General features: G+C 55.1%; 1 protein-coding gene across 14 annotated transcripts in view; it reads left to right on the top strand.

The window, feature by feature from the left end:
• Positions 1–21,018, top strand: part of Hdac4 (histone deacetylase 4) — a 255,289-nt gene that overhangs the window by 191,016 nt on the left and 43,255 nt on the right. For all 14 annotated transcript variants that reach the window (XM_023722244.1, XM_023722243.1, XM_023722242.1 and 11 more), the window contains 4 exons: positions 5,400–5,520; positions 10,206–10,327; positions 14,705–14,836; positions 17,780–17,892. In XM_023722244.1, the coding sequence (XP_023578012.1) occupies positions 5,400–5,520; positions 10,206–10,327; positions 14,705–14,836; positions 17,780–17,892 (488 nt within the window). The remainder of the gene's footprint in view (positions 1–5,399; positions 5,521–10,205; positions 10,328–14,704; positions 14,837–17,779; positions 17,893–21,018) is intronic.

The raw sequence follows: 21,018 nt of genomic DNA, 5'->3' as shown, positions 1-21,018 counted from the left end.
CTAAATGTAGTTCTTAAATTGATTCTTAGTGTAAATTTGTTAGTATACCAAACCAATTCTAAATTAGAATTGAGATAGTCTAATTGTCTAACTATACCCATATTATTTTCTGCATCTTAAAAATTTTTACTATTTCAAAGTATACTTTTTTCCAAATTATGTGGCTTGTATACTTGATTGTCCATTTGTTTCTCTTATTTCACTGTGTGGAAGTTATTAAGTCATTGTTTTTATACATTAAATTAACATTTTTACCATAAATTATTACAACACTTTGCTCTAGAAATAATAAATGCACTTCAAATTCTTTTCCCTTTGGCAGAATTTCATGATAGAAAGCATATGAAGACAATTTGCACTTTACCTTAGGTCTAGTTTTGTGCCAGTATTTAGAAGTAAATAGCAAGCCCAGATGACACCTGTCACACCACTTGGATAGGATGACCCATCTAGCAGTGGCACTCCAGGGTACAGGCTAATGATCTGACAGCACCTCATGGGCTCTGTGTATCAGTCAGGCCCTTTGTACAGGGCTGGTATGAACCCGTGTCATGTTCAGAGCCCACAGGGCAGTGTCCTGTCTAAAGCTTTTTGGGGATTGTCACGGGCTGAGCCACAGCTGAGAACCAAAGTCCGAGTGGGGAAACCAGCACCTTCCTGGCTGTGTGGCCACCCGACCAGCTGATGTGGTGGAGCAGGCTGTTTCCCTGCACAGTGGCACATGGTCCCCACAGGAGGCCACGCAGGATGCAGCTGCTGAGGTGAGGTTGCTGCTGGGACCTGTGTCCCTCCTCACCTCCACACATGCCTCACAACTCGGCGTGGACCCACTTGTCTCCTGTAGCAGGAGAAGCTGTGGCTGTTCCAGCAAGGACTGACATTCCCATGTGAAGTATCAGCTGGCTTCTTTGTGTCACAACTAACCAACAAATGACAGTTTTTCTGATTGCTGCATAGCAACCAGAAGTTGTCAGTACTTTTTCGTGGTTCAGCAGAAACTGGCAGAAAAATACCATCAAAGGCTCATAAAATATGAAAAGATTGGACTTCGACAGACATTGTGGGACTGTTTACCAGTCAGTCGTAAACAACTTCTGTGCTCCGGATCAAGCCCTGTCCAACCTTAACTGGGTGCTGGAATGGTCTCTGCTGCTCTGCAGCCCCACTGCAGGCATGGCCTGGCGGTTTCGCTCTGTGGATTTGGGTGGCCAGGTTTTATTAGTAATAATAAACTGTGTACAGTTGGATACTTGGCAGGCTTGCATAGGCTCGGCAGGCCCTGCAGCCTCAGCGTGGTCTTGCGGTGAGAGGCAGGCTGGCAGGCTGTGGCACCGGATACCCCTGGGGGGCCCTTAGGCTGGAGTCCAGGGTGCCTCCTTCATGGCGGGGTCTGGTTGATGCTGGTTTAAGGCACGTTGAGGGCAAAGCTAACAACTCGTTTCCATTTTTAAGGATTTGCAGTTGAACTGCAATGCATCTGCTATTTAGTTTCTTGGGATTTTGTTTTAAATGAGCTCCTTACTAAATATTTCATTAAAAGTTTTGCTAAATGTGTAAACATTTGATTCTAGATGATTCTGCAGTTGTGCTTCTTGGTGTGAAACACTAGACATTTGGCACAACAATGAATTCGTATAGCTCGTGACTGTTCTCCTTCCCTGTCACAGGTCACACTTGCCAGGTCAGCAGCCCTGTCTGAGCCGAGGCAGGCCTTCTTGGGAGCCAGCTGCTGGCAGGGTGCCCAAGCTTGGCCCTCAGGGCTGGTCAGCTAGCTGCCCGGGACAGTCCCACCTCCTGTTTAAACCTGGACTGTAGCTCAGAGGAGAACGCTTGCCCGGCACTCTTGAAGCCCCGGCTTCAGCCCATAGCGCCACAGAAACAGAGATGCAGACAGGCAACAGCAGGTCCACCTAGAAGGCCAAACTGCTGTGGAAAGTGGTTCTTGTCCTACTTGCAAAGCTGGGCCTTCCTCGCAGCCAGGTGAGGCACAGGAGGTGTTGGTCTCAGGAAGCCAGGCCCGACCTCTGTGTCCTGGTCCTGCACAGCCTGTGCAGGGGCCTGCCCACCCAGTGCCTTCTGAGGCCCACTGTTAGGGCTCAGCCTCCACACCTGCCCACCCAGTGCCTTCTGAGGCCCACTGTTAGGGCACAGCCTCCACACCTGCTCCCCCACCCCGTTCCTGCTCCTGCTCCCCTGCCAGGCTTGCTGCCACTGCCTCCCCCTCTGCCCTCGCTGCTGAGCCACAGCACTTCACTCACCCCTGCCTCCCTGTCCTTCACCACTGAACGTAAGTCTGTCCTGTAGGTGAATGAGAAGCAACCGGAAATAAGTGTTTTTTTTAAAAAAAGAAAAAGGAACGTTTAAGAAATTTGCTGTATACTTTTGAATGATTTTTAATTCTGGGACTTTCCAGTTGTAAAGAAATCTGGACAGAAGCAGGGTGGGGATCGAAGTCTTCCTCTCTTCATTCTTACTCAGTGGAGCCGAAAGAACAAAACGAGATTTCTAGTCGTGCTCACAGGTCAAGCACGCGGGCTTGCTCGGCTGGTCTTCTGGCCAGCTGTGCTTCAGCTGTTGGTGATTGGGCTGTAATTTGCACGTCTTGCTGCAGTGCAGCGTGAAGCACCACTGATTCGAGCTGGCAGGGCCTTGCAGAGCTGTGGTATACCTCAGGAGGTGTCTCCCAGGCAGTGAAGAGATACAGCTGCCCTGCGGCACAGCTGGTCTGCAATGGGACCCCAGACTGCTGTGGGTGTGAGGCTCCCTGGCCCTGCGGGGCGAGGTTGCTGCTCCCCACGGACATGGGCACAGCGCAGGGCTGCACTGCCCCTTGAGGGCCATTCTCTAAGGAGGGAAGCCAGGGAAGGCTGGTTCACCAAGAGGCCTAGGGGCTAAGCAAAGCCTAAGGGTCACCCCTACTGACTGTAAGGGCTGTCACCCCTGAAGGTACCACCACTGCCCCAGCATGCAGCCTGACCACTCCCAGCACCATCAGCAGCACTGGGCCATTCCACTAGGAAAGCCCATCCCTGTTAGTGTAAAGGAAAAGGAAGCTCTTTGCTTCATTTTCCATTTCTTTCAGTAGGAGTTAAGTTCATTGTATGCTCCTAACTGGCCAGCGTGCATTCACCTTTGCCTGTCACTGTTCTGTGGCTTTTGCCTGCCAGCTCCCCTGCCTGCATTTCCTTTGTTTGTGCTGCTTTGTAAATCTATGGGGCCAACCCTTTGCAAGGGTTATGTCACCATGCGTTGGTTCCGAATGAGCCTGTGGAGCTCCCATGACTGTTGGAATGTTCCAACAGAGTGCATGTCCTATGGATTGTGGGCCCCCAGCGAGCCCACCTGCAGATGGAAATAAGCTGCAGTGCTGATAAGTAATGTCAGTCTTGTGACAGGCACCCCAGAAGCAGAGCCCCAGGGCTACCCAATCCCTCCTACACCCCTCTGCACCTGCAGGAAAGCCTTGCTGCAGCCAGGACCTCCCAAGGTCCAGGGTGCCTCGTCCTCCCCATTACATAGCCAACATAGGACTGTGCTGTGCAGACCTCAGAAGGCAGCATTACTAGACCAACACTGGGTACCTTGAATGTGTGATAAAAGGCAGCCAAGAAAATAGTTTATCTAGTGCTATTAATAACATGCAGTTTTTAAAAATACCTATAAACCTCTTAACAGCCAGATTGATTTCAGGTATATTAGTGTGAAACTTGGAAAAGATAGTAGTAGCAAATGAATGAATAAGAACACCCTAGAACAAGAAGGGCAGACTGAAAATGATTTCTGTAATCCAGCTTACACAGTGGGTTTTGGCTGGGCTGGTAATGAGCCCAGGGCCTTGTACGTGCAAGGCAAGTGGTGTGCTACTGAGCACACCCAAGCTCTCTAGGTGAGTATTGAAACCTTGTAAAGATAAGCTTCAAAGGAACACTGAAAGGCACAAAGGAAAACTAGGATGGACTTCGTGAAAACAAGCATACAGACATCAGGACACCGAGATTTTAAAAGAAAACCAGGGACTAGGGCGATTTGTACACACAGAGAGCCGTCTGGAGCAGGCCAGCTTGCCCTGCTCAGACCTCTGCTGACATAGCTTGGGCCTCACCTGAACGCCCTGGCTCATTCCCCCAGCATTTGGGGATAGAACCGTCATGTGTCTCTCGTGTAGGGCATAGTGTGGTGGTGCTAGACTATCATGGGCACTCAGTAAGTGTTATTGTAGAAAACGGGGTGCAGCTCAAGTGGTTGAAACCTGTGAACAACCCCAACCCCACCTCCTGGCTACACCCACACAGCACAGAAGCACTGCTGAGCAAGTCAGCAGGACACAGAGCACATCACAGGGTGGAAGTGGCTGGGACAGCCCAGCCACGCGGCTCAGCCTCTTGACGCTGAGTGGGGACCCAAGTGCTGGGGAACAAGCAGCTGCCCCTGTGCGCCATGGATGGGAAGAAAGTCGGGCAGTGGAGAGCAGGTTTAGAAAGCAGCTTAGTGAGCTGGACCAGAGCTGTCGCTTCACTTCATGAGCTAGAGCCGTTTTGTTCGTCTCTGCTGCACAGGTAGTTCTGAACATGAGCAATGCTGTCTGCTTCTAAGTATCCATTGCAAGATGGCTTGTGATAGCATCTGAGGTCATCCAGCAGGGCACAGATTTGTATTACAGTGTGTTCCCTCACCACGCAAGGTCTTACGGACCTTCAAGAGGGCTCTTCGGGTACTGTAAGACCCAGGAAAAACACTAAGGTGCTCCTTGTAGCGGGCTGGTGCAGACGTGCTGCGTGACCTGGCGCAGCCCTGGAGTGCAGGCTGACCCACTGGCGGGCCTCAGGTCCTGGATAGTTCGGGTCTTTCTACTTGTTTCTCAGATTGCCAGTTTTCTTTAATGGTGCTTCCAACAGCAGTCACTGCCACTGCGAGGATGCCCTGAAGCCAGTGGCTGCTTCCCATCACAGTGTGCATTATTGCATCCACTCTTATGCATGTGCTGCCAGGCCAGGGAAGAAGGACGGGTGCCTGCACTGCTGGGCCGGCCGCACAGCACTGGTGGACAGCCTTCCTCTGGTGTGGCGTGGTCCCTCCACGTGCCTGTGGGGGATGCTGTGTTGTGTAGAACCTGGTCTCCCAGAGTCTTTTTCCCAGGCCTCAGTGCAGATGGTACCGTGTGTTTCCTGTGAAGGTGCCAGGTGCCTACGGGAGTGGTGGTGTCAGCTGACAGCAAATCCCTCCTGTGGTTCAGTCGGCGTCTTAATTAGTATGTGGTGTACAGCCTCCGGGGAAGAAGCCCGCGTGTGCAGGCTGCTTGTGGTCCCTGAAGTGCCCCGCACAGCATGCCATCCACCACACCCCATGCAGTGGCTCCCCACTGCCTCCCTGAACCTCACCCCTCTGCTCGTGCTCACCAGGTGCTGTGGCCAGCACAGAGGTGAAGATGAAACTACAGGAGTTTGTCCTCAACAAGAAGAAGGCGCTGGCCCACCGAAACCTGAACCAGTGCATTTCCAGTGACCCCCGCTTCTGGTATGGGTAAGTGGCCAGGGCCAAGCGGCCCCTGCAGGGCACATGCTTCATGGCAGGTCTGAGTGGACCGAGTTCCCACTTGGTAAGGCAGGGTGGGAAGGGCACAAATGGAAACCTCCGAAGTGCTGTAGGACTGCTGTAACACGTGCAGCCCACGTCCCTACAGGGGAGGTGCGCATCAGGTCACCCAGTGCTGCTCCTGCTCTGCCTGGCCACTGCCCTGGGCCTCTGGTGCTGCCTGCCCTTTGGCCGTAGAGGAGCCACTTCCATGGGCAGCCTGGCCTCCGTGGTCCATCTGTACCCACCAAACTCCTGCCCAGTATTCTGCTGATTCCTGGGCAAGTCAGTAAGCACCTTGGGTCTTTATTACTTTGGTACCACGTCTTATCAGGGCCTTCATGGTGAGCAGACACTGCAGAAGAGTCTGATTTGTGAGAGCTGAAGTGAGCCATGGCCACAGGGCAGGGGGACAGTTGAGTGGCACCCTCCGGTTGGCACGCAGAGCACATTGTTCTGTGCCCTGCAGCTCTCAAGTGTCATCTGGTCACGAGAAAAGCAGCACTAGTCATCCTCGTAAGTCAGAGTATGATCAGTGGTTTCTGGGGGAAAATCAGCTAGGCTGAGAGCCTCGAAATGCACACCGTGTGGCACTAGCAGACCACCACCTCCCACCGAAGCTGCCTGCCTGCTTCCGAGGGTGGACTTAGCCAGTGCCTGGCATGCTGAGAACTATTCTCACAACAGAACTGCTCACCAGGCCTCACGCTGCATGTCCATGGAACGCTCTTGCTGTTCATGTCACCCCTGGCACACAAAACCTTGCAGAGAAGTGTGAGACTGGGTGGGCCCAGAGAAGCTACAAGTGCCAGTGAGGAAAGCAGTGGTACCAATGGGAGGGCCCTGAGAAACGCCAGCGCCTTCAGCCCCTCACCCGAGCTGTGACTTACAGTGGGGACTCTGCTCTGTGAGGCTCTGCCTTGCCCTGCTGGCCAGGCTCTGCCTGCTGCTGGAGGATGCGTCAGAGAAGGGCAGCCAAGGCAGAAGTCTAGAGGGGGTGGCTGTGGAGCCCAGGGGAGTCTCAGCACTAGGGAAGATGTGGATGTCCAGGAATGAGAGGCTTTGGGAGAAAAAGGAGAGGAGCTCCTAGATCTGGGGGCCAGTGCAGCACACAGCTGTCAGGAACTGTCATCAGTGCAGGAGCAACAGGAGCTCTTGCAAGGAGGCACACTGAGTGGCATCTGCATGAGCAGAGTAAGACTGCGGCTTGAGGAGGCACCGACCTCACGGCCCTGGAGGATGACTGTGCCGTGTAAAGGGGTGGGTGCTGGTGGGGAGGGCAAGACACAGCCAGGGGGTGGAGAGGGTGGGCCTGGCAAGGGGTCTTGGACGTCTGCTGGGGTGTGCCCAGCTGCCTGGGGGCAGGAAGAGGAAGCTGGAGGACTCCAGGTTCCCCCAGGGAGGTAATGGACCCAAGTCGGCCCTGTCTCCTGTGTACCAACTGGGGAGGCCTGCCCTCTCCTTCAGAGGGTTTCAGGAAGGCAAACAGATGTGACCTCAGGAGTGTCAGCAGGAGACAGGCTTGTGCTCACTGAGTTTGGTGGGTTGCCTGTTTTGTTGTGGTTGACACACAACACATGCTGCCCGTGGCCCACGTGGTCAGGAGGCAGGTCTGTAAGGGATGAGCTGAGCCATGGTCCTAGTACTGTGCTGCCCTGACAGGTCAAAGCGAATGAGATCTGAGCGTGAGCACTAAGCCAGGAAAGCACCTAGAAGACACATGGAGACACTTCGACGACCTCGCAAGAGGTGAACAGAGGCAACCAGCAATGCTGACTGTAGACCACCAACTTGTACGCCACACTTCATCAGAACTGAAAATTGCTCTCTTTGAAAGATACTTTAAAGAAAATAAAAGGCTAGGAACACACTGGAAGGACAGTCTCTGTGCCTGCATCTGATAGTCCACTTGTAGAGCTCCTACAACACAATAAGAAAATGATGAGCAGCCCACCACAAACACAGGCAATGGGATCAGTAGGTGCTTGGCAAGGAAGGTAGATATGTGGGTGGCAGAGAGGGGTGTGTGACACCATAGGCCCTCGGATGCACCGGGAGCCACAGTGAAATGCAGCCTCCCTCCTTGGGCTGGCTGAGCTTTAGCAGTGCTGGCCAGGTGTGCAGCAGCCACACCCACATGGGAGGATGTGGGTGTTCCTGCAAAGGTGGGACATTGCTCTGTGGCCAAGCAGTGCCTGCTGGTGCATACCCGGATAAAAGGAAGTGAGCCCCTAGGCTGGCTCCTGCCCCGCCCTGCAGATATATTCTCGGCCACAGCCCACAAGCCTGTTTCCAGGAGCACAGGCCAGGCCATTGCATTTATCAGTGCACCAGTCAGCAGGGGTGACCCTGTGGCCACTGCAGTCTGAAGCCACCCACCCAGACAGAGGCAGGCACAGAGAGCCTCCTCCTTACAGCACCACTTGGGGGCTGGGATTGAGAGTGAGTGAGCCAGGCTGCAGGGGTCTTCAGACACAGGAGAGTGCACAGTGTCCCTGCTTCCAAGCTGCATCATCACACGGGGCCTGGGCGTCCCACGTGGCCAGCCCACATGCTCCAGTGGAAGTGTGCAGGCCCTGCTCAGGGTTTAGGCAGCAGCATGAAAAAGGATATCTCTAGTAAGAGTTACGAGTCCAGGTTGGAATGATATTGTTACCTATCAGGTTAAATAGAATACTGAATTGATTTCACCCATTTCTTTTGATTCATTTTAATGTGGCTACTAAAAGATTCTTAATTACACATGTAGCTCACAGTATATTTTTGTCAAACTAATGAAGAATTTTATTTTTAGTCACTAGTGATTTAAATCTGATACATGTTCAAAGACCAATTATTAAAAGAAGTTAAATGTTTGCTGTTTTGTTGTATAATCAAGGTAATGTTTCAGAAAGAAGCCACAGTATTTTTCTGTCTCCAGTAAGACAAGGATTGCCTTACTTACTTATTGTAACAGCAGTGGGGGAGCCCAGGGCCCCAGGTACACTAAGCCAGTGCTCCCCTGTGAGCTGCACCAGACTAAGCCAGTGCCACCCACAGCTGCCTGCCCCAACTCCTTTGTCCCCACCCCAGGCTGGGAATTAAAAGTGAGAAAATGGAGCCCATTCCTGCTCAGGGGTGAATTAGGCAGAGGGAACTGGCATCCAGGCCTGCCCTTGGGCATGAAGGTATAGCCATTGTCTGGGTGAGCCTGTGTGTCCCAAGGGGTGTGTATGTGTGGGTGTGGTGTGTGACGTGGATGGCAGAGGTGTGAGAATGGTGGGTTTGGAGGTGTGATTAGGTGTGGGGTGGCCCTCCTGTGCAGTTGTGGTGTGGAGGCTGACCCACACTGAGTGGCAGTTGTTGTGTCCCCTATAGCAGTGGCTGCTACCTGCCTTCACTTGCCCGGCAAGGAAGCTGCTCCTGCTCTGTGTCTCTGGAGCCCAGAAATGCCCTGTAGGTCCCGAGGGGCCGCAGTCTGGCTCAGGATGTGGATGGCTGTGTCGGACAGGCTGTGCACCTCTGGAGTGCGTTTGCAGGCTGCAGATCAATCGAGCCTGAGAAAATATGTTAGACCTTTTAATTCATGGGGAACATGTCCAGTTTCTGAGCTCCTCCTGGAGCAGAAGTGAAGGTACAGGGCCCAGGATATCTCAGTGGTACTCTGAGGAAGAGACTGCCCCCGTGCAGACTTGGTGCCTGTGCAGCTGTGCCCCAGCTGTGGTCCCGAACCTCGGGGGCTCTTGGGAGCAGAGCAGAGTTCTGCAGGAGGTGGCAGGGCATAGGCTGAGGGGCAGTGTCTGGGCGCCCCGAGTTCCTGCTGCACACCAGATCATCTCTGGGATCTCCAGCAGTTACACCACGCACTTTTAGACATTTAAATATGCACGTGCGTATGCTTAAGAGCTTCTGCTCTTGATTTAGTTGACTCCAGGTGTACAGATGTGGAGGGCTGTATATTCAAATAAATAATTTAGCAAATTCCAAATAAGAATGTTGGCAAATTTGTTTCCAGTCATTAAGCAGTTTACACAGTGTAAAGACCCACAGAACTGGCTCAGATAGCAAGAGCTCGGTGAAGCTTTGCTGGCGGCCCTCCTGATGGCCTCTGTGTCCCCTCTGACCCCCAAGGCCTGACTCTTCCCTCTTTCTTTCCACCCCCTCGCCACTTGAGGGAGGACTTGCGTGGCACCAGCAGCTCTGAAAGAATGCTGCACAGACTGCCTCCCAGGGCAGGCTGCTGCCCAGCCACTCCTCCAGGAGAGGCCCGGGGGTTGCGCTGCCAAGGGCTCTGGACAGGTGTGTTCGGCAGAAGACTCCATTTCGGACAGGCAGGCTTCCTGGCTCTCCCCACCCATCTCTGGTAGGACTCCTCACCTCCAGGATTCACCTTGGATCTCTTGTCGCTAGCCCACCTGTCTTCCTCCGCCCCACACCCTGAAGACAGGCACTCATGACCTTGTGGGGAGCAGAGCACTGGTGGCCTCTGAGGAGCAAGCATGGGAGAGCAGGCACAGCCACGTCAGACAGGGAGGCCAGCAGCACCTTCCTGCTTGCTCTGGGGACAAGGACTGGCCATGGGGCTGGGGTTTCAGGCACTGCCCAGGGGCTCTGGTGACACCGAGATACACTGATGCCCACCTTGTTTTATGCAGGAAGACGCAGCACAGCTCCTTGGACCAGAGCTCTCCACCCCAGACTGGAGTGTCGGCCTCCTACAACCACCCAGTCCTGGGGATGTACGATGCCAAAGATGATTTCCCTCTGAGGAAGACAGGTCAGTGCTGTGGCTGTGCCAGCAACAGCATCACTTGGCAGGGCCTTTCACAGACATGCAGCCTGGCATTCATCGCAGGTGCGCCATTGTGAAAAGACCTGCCTGAGCTCACCTAGTATTCATAACCAAAGGAGCAGTGCATATATGTGCCTTTGAAGAAGGTTTGAGGTGGCAAGAAAGACAGGTCCCTGACTGGCTGTGTCCAGAGAGGTGCAAACCTGATGACAGCAGCCAACGGGGAGGGCAGAACCCGCATCTCCATGCAGTGGTGCAGCCCAGGAGCCGGGGCAGGCGAGCACTTGGGCATCCTTGCAGGCTGCTCCCAGGGAGAAGTCAGAGGACACCACTCTTTCCAGAGCTCAAAGCAGAGATGACTGAGGCACTCATCTCTCTGCAGCTTCTTGCTAGAGTGGGAAGCCACATGGGGGGGCTGCAGGGAACACTGGGTGTGGCACCCACCTGGCTCATGTGGGACAGTGTGCAAGAGAGGCCTGCCACGCTGTGGAGCACCCTCTCAAGAATCATGGATGCAGAGGGCATGCCAGCTTACAGCTTGTTGTCACACAGAGGAGTGAGACCTTGCCAAGGGACACAGCCTTCTTGGTCACCAGGAAGGGCCATACTGTCAGCTACCCCTTTGCCCGCACAGTCCCCAAGCTCTGTGCAGCTCGCAGCAGAAGAGAAGGGCAGCCTCCCCGCCAACACCACAGCAGCAGTGCTGGGGACAGTAGCCTCCTGTTCAGAGAAACGGAAGCTGGTGTGGGTGCTCTGGAGCCAGAGCCCTAGAGCAGTGTCAGGGCAGGAGCGCTCCCCAAAGTCACCATCCACTGCTGGTCACCAAGGCCACTGGCCTGGCACTGTGGCCAACAAGGCCCCTGCAGCCTCTGGTGCCAAGGGCCCTAGGCTGCCAGGTGGTGCCAGCTCTCAGCTGGGGCATGCAGCCCAGCCCTGGCTGTGCTGTGTCTGTGGGCTGCAGCATTGCCCAGAGCCCGGCCTGTAAGGACTGGGGAGTCCTTTCACACACATGGGGTGTGCTCTGGAGGACCGTGCATACAGTGGCATCACGTGACCACTCCTCAGCGCAGCATCACTAGCACGTTAGCAGTGTTAGCCATAGAAGTAGTTGAGAAATTCGCACTGCCTCTGCGCGGTATGCAGAGAGGCACCTGCGTTAGTCTCGGTGACCCCGGTGCTACCTCAGTTTCTCAGGGCTGCAGGAAGTGAGGTTGAGCCACATTGCACGGCAGCAGTCAGAGACTCTGTCCTGCTGGTAGTCTGGCGGGTACTGACGCTGGGAGAACTAGGTTACTGCCTGCCCGCACCGGCCTTGTGTGCCATTTCCCCAGTTTTAGAAAGCAGTGACGGCTGCCACATGTTGGACATGTGACTATCTCTCTGACGCTGACCTCTTCAGCAGGCCACACATTTTTACATGTACTTCCGTGAGCTGCCTGGGTGACGGCTTGCCCGTGCCCTCGCCAGGGTCTTACTTCCCACATGAAAACAGCGCACACCTTGCTTGAGCTCCCTGTTGCGCACTCAGGGAGCCCCCGTGGCTGTGGCCTACCCCACTGTCTGGGTCCAACTGCAGTCCCCCACACACACCTGTGATTGGGGGGAGCCCCACCCCTCGCCTGCCCTGGGTGCCTGGCCCTGCCATCTGCAGAGGCACCTGTGAAGCAGCTTGGCCTGCTGTGCTGTAGGAGAGTCCTGAGATCAGGGCTCCCAAATAAACTGTCCCCCCGGGAGCAGGAACGCCATCTGCCCCACTGCGCTGACCGGTAGTAGTGTGGTTGGCTATAGCCACAGTGGTAATAATGTGTTCCCTTCTAGAGTGGAAGCAGCTGCCACAGGGACAGCGTGGTGAGCTGAGGGACTCACAGGCCATTTCCTTTCCTGGGTATCCTGTGGACATTCTTTATCTGTGACCACCAATCTTACATCTGTCTTGCATGACGAAGGTTACATTCCAGTCTTACATTCCAGACAGAGGATGCTCTGTCTGCTTTGGTTTGTGATTTACTGGCGTACCTCTGAGGAGCAGTGTCCCTGCCCACCTGTCTGCCCCCTGTGGAGCAGTCATGCCCTTTTGTCCTCATGCACTGCTGACCTGCAGCCCACCAGGAGGGTTCAGCTCAGCTCCATGGCCCTCCACTGAGTCCACATGCCTTACATGCCTGCCTCGCTGCCAGGTGAGGACCCTGCATCCTAACCCTCTGCCAGGTGAGGACCCTGTGTCCTAAACCTGACACCTGCAAGAATAAGAAGTGTCACGAAATACGAATAACAAAACTGCAGGTCACCTTCTCTCTGAAGGAGGTGGCTCTTTGGTGCTTGGCTTGGAGATGCAAAATATGGGGACAGGTGACCAAAGAGCAGAACCCAGCAGGAGCTGGTCCCTCCCTGCAGCACAGTGCCTGCCACTCCTCCCAGGAGGCCACCTCACCCTTTGTGCTCCATTGCACCTGGCTCTGGCCAGTGCCAGCCTTGGCTTCCCCTGCGCCCACGGCTCTTTACCCTAGCCCTGCACACCTACCTCCCACGCAGCCCCCTCCGCCGCCCTGAGGTGGGCCTTGTGTCTAGTACAATCCATGGGGTCCCTGAGAGTCCCTCAGGGACCCTCACTGCCTCCGGCCTGGCAGTGTCAGCAGTGTCCCAGAGCCTGCACATCTGCTGCAGTCAGCCTGCAGGCAGGGCATGGCAGGGAATCAGCAAGTCAGAGGGCAAGTGGCCAGTCCCATAGAGGAGTATGGGAAGCTTAGCTTGGCTGTGGGAAGATGGTGGAGGGACACAGCCCGCCCATTTGGAGACCAGGTCAGAGACAGGACTTTGAAATAAACACTGGTCTGGTGCTCGCCTTCATGGCCTGGAGGAAGTCAGTGCCGGCCTCCAGTAGCACAACCGGTTTCAGCACCTCTATCACACACTGTCACCTAGTGGTGTATGCACCTCTCCACATATCAGGTAGGGTAGCACCCAGAGGAGACCTTGCCCCATGCTCCACGCAGTGGGTGACCCCAGCCCAGACCTTAGGCCACTGCCCCACAGTCCACAGCCTTTGTCCCTGAGCTACCAGAGGGCTAAAGAAGCCCTGTGGGGCTTTGTGGAGTTGTTGGTGGTGAGAGAGAGGCATTGTTTCCTAGCCCAGTGACCAGGTGGGAGTTCAGCCTATTTTGTTTTCACTTTTAAGTAGGAAACATTTAGGAGTAGAACCTGTGAAGCTGTGCTTAACTTGGAACATGAACTGAGAACAGAAACAGCCAGGAAGGCAGTTGTGTCACTGAGCCCCTTCTCTGCTATCGCACAGATCCTGTGGGTGACTTGGCACTTGCTGGTACACAGCTGCCACTCACGCTCTGGGGTCTCCAGGAGGGTGCCACCCAGAACTCGGCCCTGCTTTCTCTGGAAGTGAATTTCAGAAACTCGCTGCACCCACCGCATCCTGGGGCCCCCGGAGGCCACAGAGGCCTTACACCTCCTGTGGAGTGCAGGAGGTTCAGGTCTGCCTGTGTGCCCCGCCTGGGCTGTGCTCCCAAGGTGGATGGGCTCCCCAAGGCGGAGGGGCTCCTGGCCTAGGTTTTAAAACCACAGTGCTGATTCCAGAGAAGTTCTGTCGGGAAGTGGGGAACTTCCTTCCAGAAGGACCCGAGAGTGTGAGATGCTAAGTGGAAACAGGCAGAGGCCACGTCACAGATGCACATGTGGGCACGGCCACGGGGCTCAGGGCAGTAGGCTTACGTGTCCTGGACTGAGCAGCCCCCCGGGAGTCTCAGCCCTTCTGCAGGCGGCCATACTGCTGCTGCTGCTGTAGCTCAGATGCATGCAGCCCCAGGTGTATGGGACCTCCAGGGCTTTAGGTGCAGGTTTTCTCGAGGCCAATAGCAGCTGCAGTGGGCAGTGTGTTGTGGATGCGGAGATGCAGGTGTCTGTGGGAGGAGAAAGCACATGCTTCAGAAGCCGGACTATGGTCACAGTCAATGGGCTGCAGGGTCTACATGTCAGTTTTCCTCAGGGACCAGAGCAGCACTGCTTCAAAGATGGAGGCGACTCCGTCAGGGCACATTGCTTAGGGGATTCACTGCTGAGTGCCTGCAACATTGCCCTGGCTCCCGCTGTGTGTAGGAGGTGGCCGTAGCCTTGCTCCCATCTGCAGGTGAGGCACAGTGGTGGCATTGACTGTGATGCTTCCACGTGTGACCACAGTGTCCAGATGCTCGGCTTAGCCTCAGACAGGTGCAGTGTGCACTCTGGGGCAGATGGCCAAGGGCCAGGTGCTGCCTGCAGGGCTGCTTCTGCCCCCTGAATACTCACGGGTGCCTGTGCTGACCCAAGAGCCTGGCTCCCCGCAGGGCCGTAAACCTGTCTCCATTTGTGCAGCTTCTGAGCCCAACCTGAAATTGCGGTCCCGGCTCAAGCAGAAAGTGGCAGAGAGACGGAGCAGCCCCCTGTTGCGCAGGAAGGATGGACCCGTGGTTACTGCTCTAAAGAAGCGCCCCCTGGATGTCACAGGTATGTCAGGCTGTCGGGTACAGCAGCCTCTAAATATCTATATTCCAGTTGGCCAACCCTCTGTAGGCCTGTTCAGTGAGGCTCTGCACATCCGGCCAGGCCCTGGCCCTGAGAACTCAGGGAACCAGGCAGGGTTCCTGTGACAACCCGCTGTCACAGCCTTGCAGGCCATGGCCTGGCCTGGCCTGACATCCTGGGAGGTGCTCACCGGGGCCTGAAGCTGCGTGCTTAACTGCCCCACCCCGCAAGGGTGAGTACAGCCTCCTCCGAGTGCCTACTGAGCGGTGCCCTGTGGCCAGCCGGCCAGCTGCGCTGTGGTGAATGTGCTGCCGCTGCTCCCCCCTAGCGGTAGACACCAGTAGGTCACCAGTGCAGGTCTGTTCGGGGAGCACAGCCCCTCCCGAGGGTGCCTGACTGCACAGTTCCCCACCAAGCAGAGTATTTTACCCTGCTACTCCTGAGGGCACCACCCCTCACAGGAATGGCCCCCAGGAGCCCCACCCTAACAGCACCCTTCTGCTGATCCCAAAGTATCCGCAGCTCAAAGGCTGCCCACAAGTATAGGTCTGTGAGTGCCACAGCTTGCACCAGTGAACATGCTGCAGCCCAGGAGGAACCTGAGGACCTCTGACTCTGGCCCAGACAGCCAGCTGGGCTGTGCCTGGGTTCTCCAGCATGAGCCCCTCCTCCTGGGCCTGCCTCTGAGGCTTTGTGGTTTTGTGTGAAAGAGCCCCCCACATCGTTGTGTATTTCAAATAGCTTTCTTCCTCTGGGCATTCTAGTACAGAGCCGCCTCTGTCCAGAGAGCCTAAAGCGTAATGGTGTGAGGTGCCCCAAAGGCACTGACGAGGAGGGCTCGTTGTGAATGAGGGCGCACGGGAGCCCTGTCCCTGTGCTGTGCGCCTTGCTGTATCAGCACCCCAGCAAGGTGCGCCCTGGTTCTCCTGGCCAGACTGGTGGAGACAGCATCTCCTCAGGCTGGAGTCTGTGCAGTCGTCCAGGCCCTGCTGAATGCTGTCTGCCATCTAGAGCAGAATGGGCACAGAAAGAGTAAGCATGGGGGATCACACAGGGGACAGCCAGGAATGCTGCGTGGCACAAGCTGGTCAAGGCGGAGCTGCGCAAGGTGGAGAGGCCCTCCCAGATCCGGGGGGGCGGGCAGCAGACGCTGCTCTCAGCCTGCAGAGCTTCAGCAGGTGGCATTAGCTGTGGCCTGACAGATGAGTGAGGTTGAGACAGAGAGCTATGTGCCCCCTGGTCAGCACAGCCATGTGGTCAGCTGCAGCACTCTGGGCAGTGCCGCATTCCCAGGTGACAGGAGGGGCAGGGGCCCTGGAACTGTGGTCCCCAGCACCTCAAGGGCACCACTCCTGGGAGTGAGGAAGGTCCTGAGCCAGAGAGCTCCATGTCCACCGTGCATGTCAGGAGGGCCATGAGAACAGCTGGGACAAGGTGGAGTGGCACTCTGCTTCTTCCCGGGGGCTCACTTAACCAATGCCAGCTGAGGAGCCCAGAGAGGAAGGGAGTCAGTGTATCTGTGCTGCCTGGACATCACCAGGTCCCATTGCCTTCCAGGCTTTCTGAGTGTGCTCACCCCACAGCTTTCGTAGAAACCGTGGCATTCACGGCTTTGTGGCTCTGTCCACTTGGTATGGTGTCCAACGTTTTTTGGTACTTCCTTAGTGGCATTGCCATCTGGACACTAAGGGCAGGGTCAGAGGACCCCGAGAGCAGCTCCCAGCAGGGACTTAGAGCAGAGAGCAGAGAGAGCTCAGGGTTCCACAGCATCTGGACAGAGTGCAAACTGGATGGGAACAGACCCAGGCTTACGGACAGTGGCCTAGGTGGGTTTGCCCCAGAAGCTGTGGAGGGGGTCTCCAGGGTAGGAAGACAGTGTGGACACCTCGGGTCACTGAGTCAGCCCAGGGTGTTCAGGATAGACAGCATGTCTGTGGAGGAGGGACCTGCATGTTGTGCCCAAATTAACGGGGCAAGTGACATTACCACCAGGTTCCTCGGCTCAGGAAAGCACAGCTCCTATAGCTCAGTGTGCAGGGTCTGTCCCGCTTGCCCTCCCTGTGTCTGCCCTCCATTTGGAGCTAGTGTTCAGGCTGAGCTCTGCAGGTGTGGCCTTCTGCGGCTCCTGCTGAGGGCACCCATCCCCGGGTCCCCTGAAGTGGTCCTGCTGTGCGCTCAGGCTTGGGCCAGGCTCTCGCTATTGAGGACGTGGTGGAGTGGCAGGCACCAAGGCATGTAAACGTTCTCTAGACAGGACACGACTGGCACTGCTGTGCAGATGCCACTGAGCAGGCCACTGTGAGCATAGAGCTGCGTGCAGTGCTGAGGAGCTATGCAGGGCCCCTTGGGGGTACAGGCTGGGCTGGGCCAGTTCCCTTTCCAGCCATGCCCCAGTGCAGCCTGCAGATGAGCAGAGGCTCGCAGGTCACACTAGGGGTTTCCAGGAACACCGGTGAGCCACAGAGACCTCTGGCAGTGCTCCTGGGTGCTTGGTACTGTGTGGGAGATCAAGGACTTCCTTCACCCTGAGTGGTAATGATAGGTTGCTTTATTTTGAACTAGCATCTTAGTGAGTATGTTCAGTTTGACCTTTCACTTAGTCTTTTGGCCTTTGTGAGTCCTAGTCTTTCCTTGTTTGAATATTAATGAGTGTTTAAGGGCTTAGTTTTCTCATGTTTCACATCACCTTGGGACTCACAACAGCTATGAAATTGATAGCGCACACATCCTGAAAGCCTGAGAGAGGGACATCCAGAGGGGCAAGCCTTGTGACACTCACTGCAAGGTCAGTCAGCACAGACAGAAAAGCAGGAATTGGCCTCCCACCGCCACTTGGAACTGTGGCCCTATCCTCTACGGTTGGGATCGCCGTGGGTACGTTTGTCCATGCATAACCAGCTCCCAATCACTGTCTCCCACCTGCAGACTCTGCGTGCAGCAGCGCCCCAGGCTCTGGGCCCAGCTCACCCAACAGCAGCTCCGGCAACGTCAGCACTGAGAACGGCATCTCATCCACCATGCCCAGTGTCCCAGCCGAGGTCAGTGTGCTGAGGGTCAGTGGCATAGAATGATGCCAGCTGCACTCAGCCTGCACCTGGCGCTTAGTATTGGTGAGGACTCGGTGAGGACAGTGGGCCCAGGGTCACCCTGCAAGGGCCTGCTTCTCCCCGTGGTCTCTGACCCTGGAGATCAGGGCGCCTACAGCCCTTCCCATCCTCTCCCCAGCATATTGCAGGAGAAGCCAGCCCCACTCAGAACACATGTGACTGTCCTGGCAGGCAGCAGGTACTTACATTGAGGAACTAGGTACCTGGGAGACTGTAGGATCACTCCAGGACAGACAGATAGCCAGGCTCTGCACCCATGCCTCAGCCCCACCTTCATCAGACCCTGAGGGTGCAACCATCTGGGATGTACTGGGAGACTAGGGCAGGGTCAGGAGGATGGGGTCATGGGAGGGGCGACATCAGAGACACCTGGGTCTATCCAGGGGCGGCTGGAGTACCAGGACGGGCTGTGGGGCACATCTCACTCACGCTTGGGTTAGGGGTGCCCTTCCGGGGCCACAGGGCCAGTGCCTTCATGCCCTGGACTCGCTGTATTCTCTTACTCTGCAAGTACCCGGGCTTGGCCCAGTGGGGCTCAGGAGAGCTGTTCCATGCCTCTCAGTGGTGGGTGGGGCCGACACTGGTTTGGGTGCTGCAGGCTGGGTGGGCTGTGGGGAGGCCCTCCGTGACTTCCCGACAGATTGACCAGAAACCCCATCTGCCGTACGTGGGAGGGTGCTGAACGGGAGGTTCTTTCTGAGCTCCTTTTGACTTGCAGAAGGCTGTAACTTACTAGGGACAGTTATTCCTAAATACTTGGGAAGGAACCCTCCCTTCAGCAGGCCCGGATCTTCACTGTGTCTGAGTGCCGCTGAGTGCTTAGGTGCAGTGCTTCGCGTCTTTGCATCCAGTGTCCGGCCTCTGAGTGGGAAGCGCTTGCAGAGCCCAGAACCACTGGCAGGGACAAGTGTCCCTGCTGCCTGGCGGTCGCGCAGTGCTTATTTCTCTCTTATTCATGTTACTCTGTCCTCTATTTTGTTGCCTGTATTTTTAACTTTCTAATTTAAGTTCCTACTTAGACTATTAAAATTCTCAGTCCCTCTCTGCCAGACTCAGGTCACAGCCGAGTGGTCTGTCAGTGGCCTCAGAATGCAGTCTAGAAATGCCTTCCTGTCCTGGGACACCGGTCCTGTGTGTGGGTCATGTCCACAGATGCTCATTTACCGTGGGCATTGAGATACATCATGGTTAGCACTGTATGAGCCCCTCCACGGTGGGTTTGTGTGGCTCTGGTTTTAGTTATGTGTTAGTGTTTGCAAATCGTGTGATACATAAATTAAGCTGCTGGCAATGAATAGAACGTAAGCGAGGAGTCACAGAATGAGGCAAGGTGCGATTGCTGTGTTTTACATCAGACTCTCCTGGTCCCAGGCTGAGGCGGGCTTGGACTCTGCTCATGTGTTCAGGTCTCCTTAGAGGGGCCACTGTGAGAGTGTCCTGGCGAGGCTCCGCCCCTCCTGGGACCACCCTGAGGGGCTCTGACTGGGATGCCAGATATCACAACTATCCCCATTTCTCATCTGATAAGCCAGCAGGAGGAAGCAGTTCTCAGTAGGCTACTTTATTTCTAAAAATATTAGGTTAAAAACACAGAAAAGCAAGATAGCTGTAAAGGAAACTCTGTGCAGGCATGCGACTGCTTACTTGGTTCCTCCAACCATGTCACAGTGGAGTCGTGCTCTCCTTGGTAGTCACACACTTTTCCCTCGAGCAGAACTTGCAGGTATCCTTTTGGCTTTGGTCAAAAGAAACTTCTAGTCTAGGAAAACCACTTTTTCCAGTAGTCCCCTAATAGCTCATACCATACGTGTCAGTGAAATGTTCAAAGACCTGAAGTTGGTTGGACAGGTGCTCGGGACAGAGAACACTGTCCATCCTCCCAGGCGCAGGGTCACTGCCCTGTTCAACATGTATGACTAAGTGGGGCTGGCAGTGTGTGTAGGTGTCCCGCACCCCAACCAGGACATTGGTGAATCGATTGCTTCAGGCACTGCAGAGGGACAGGATTGAGACATGCACTGCAAGACGGCAACTGCCCCATCACTCTCAAACAAGAACAAAGAACTCATTTTCTCCCAAGGGCTGTGTCCAAACCACCCTTGTTACAGTGACCTATAATAATGTTCAACTCATTAATTTTTATCCTAAGAAATGAAATTTTGAAGCACTCAGAGTGTTCTATTAGTTATGTAGTCTGCCTTAAGAGCTAGGAGAACATTAGTTTGTCTGTTATGAAAGGTGCTTTGTTATTCACGGTTCTCCCTGTTAGCCCCCCACCATCCAAGGCAGGTGCCCCTGCCTCGTCATCTGTGCATTTGGTTCAGTCTGCGTGCTTTCGTTAAGTGTCAGCTGCACAGGGACACATTGGCTAATTGTTCATATGACACCTATCAGTAAAATGTGAAAAGACCCAGAGGTGGGTGGACAGGTGCTCAGACAGAAGACACCGTTCGCATCGCCCCAGGCAAAGGGGCCCTTGCTCCTTGCTCTACACTCATGGCCCAGGGGGCCGGCAGAGTGTGCAGTGAGACACTGTTCTTTAGGTTGGAGCCTATATGTCCTGCAAACAAGAAAATGTTGCACAGCCCTGAGGCCCAGGCCCTCCCCTGCCCCCTGTCCTCCTTTCTAAGGGCTCTCTGCTCCTCCTTCAGACCTGTGTGGAGTCGCTGAACCCTTGTTAAAAAGCCCATCATTCTGTGCCTTGCTTTTCAGTGGCAGTTCTTCGCAAACAAGTGTCCAAGTGATCATCCTCAAGACACCTCCCCCCTCCTGCATGTCTAGAGCGTAAATGCACCTGCATGAGGGCAGGTCGTGAGGACCATTTCCTTGGGACTCTTCCTTAGTGCAGTGCTGAGTGGCGTTCCAGGGTCCACTCGGCTGGGCTCTGGGCTCTGACGCAGAGCACCAGCTCACCCTGCAGTAGCTCGTGCACACCAGCCACTGCTGCACATCTGCTTCTCTAGGCCAAGTTGGCATTATCGTTCTTAAAGTCTGAAATGGTTTCAGACTACTGGTGATGTTGCTTGTGAGTTTATTCCCCTTGGTTTTTTTTTTTTT

Source organism: Octodon degus, unplaced genomic scaffold (assembly GCF_000260255.1).
Source record: "Octodon degus isolate 3935 unplaced genomic scaffold, OctDeg1.0 scaffold00089, whole genome shotgun sequence".
Lineage (NCBI taxonomy): Eukaryota > Metazoa > Chordata > Mammalia > Rodentia > Octodontidae > Octodon > Octodon degus.
The sequence above is the reverse complement of the archived record's forward strand: the minus strand, read 5'-3'. Positions and strand labels throughout refer to the sequence as shown.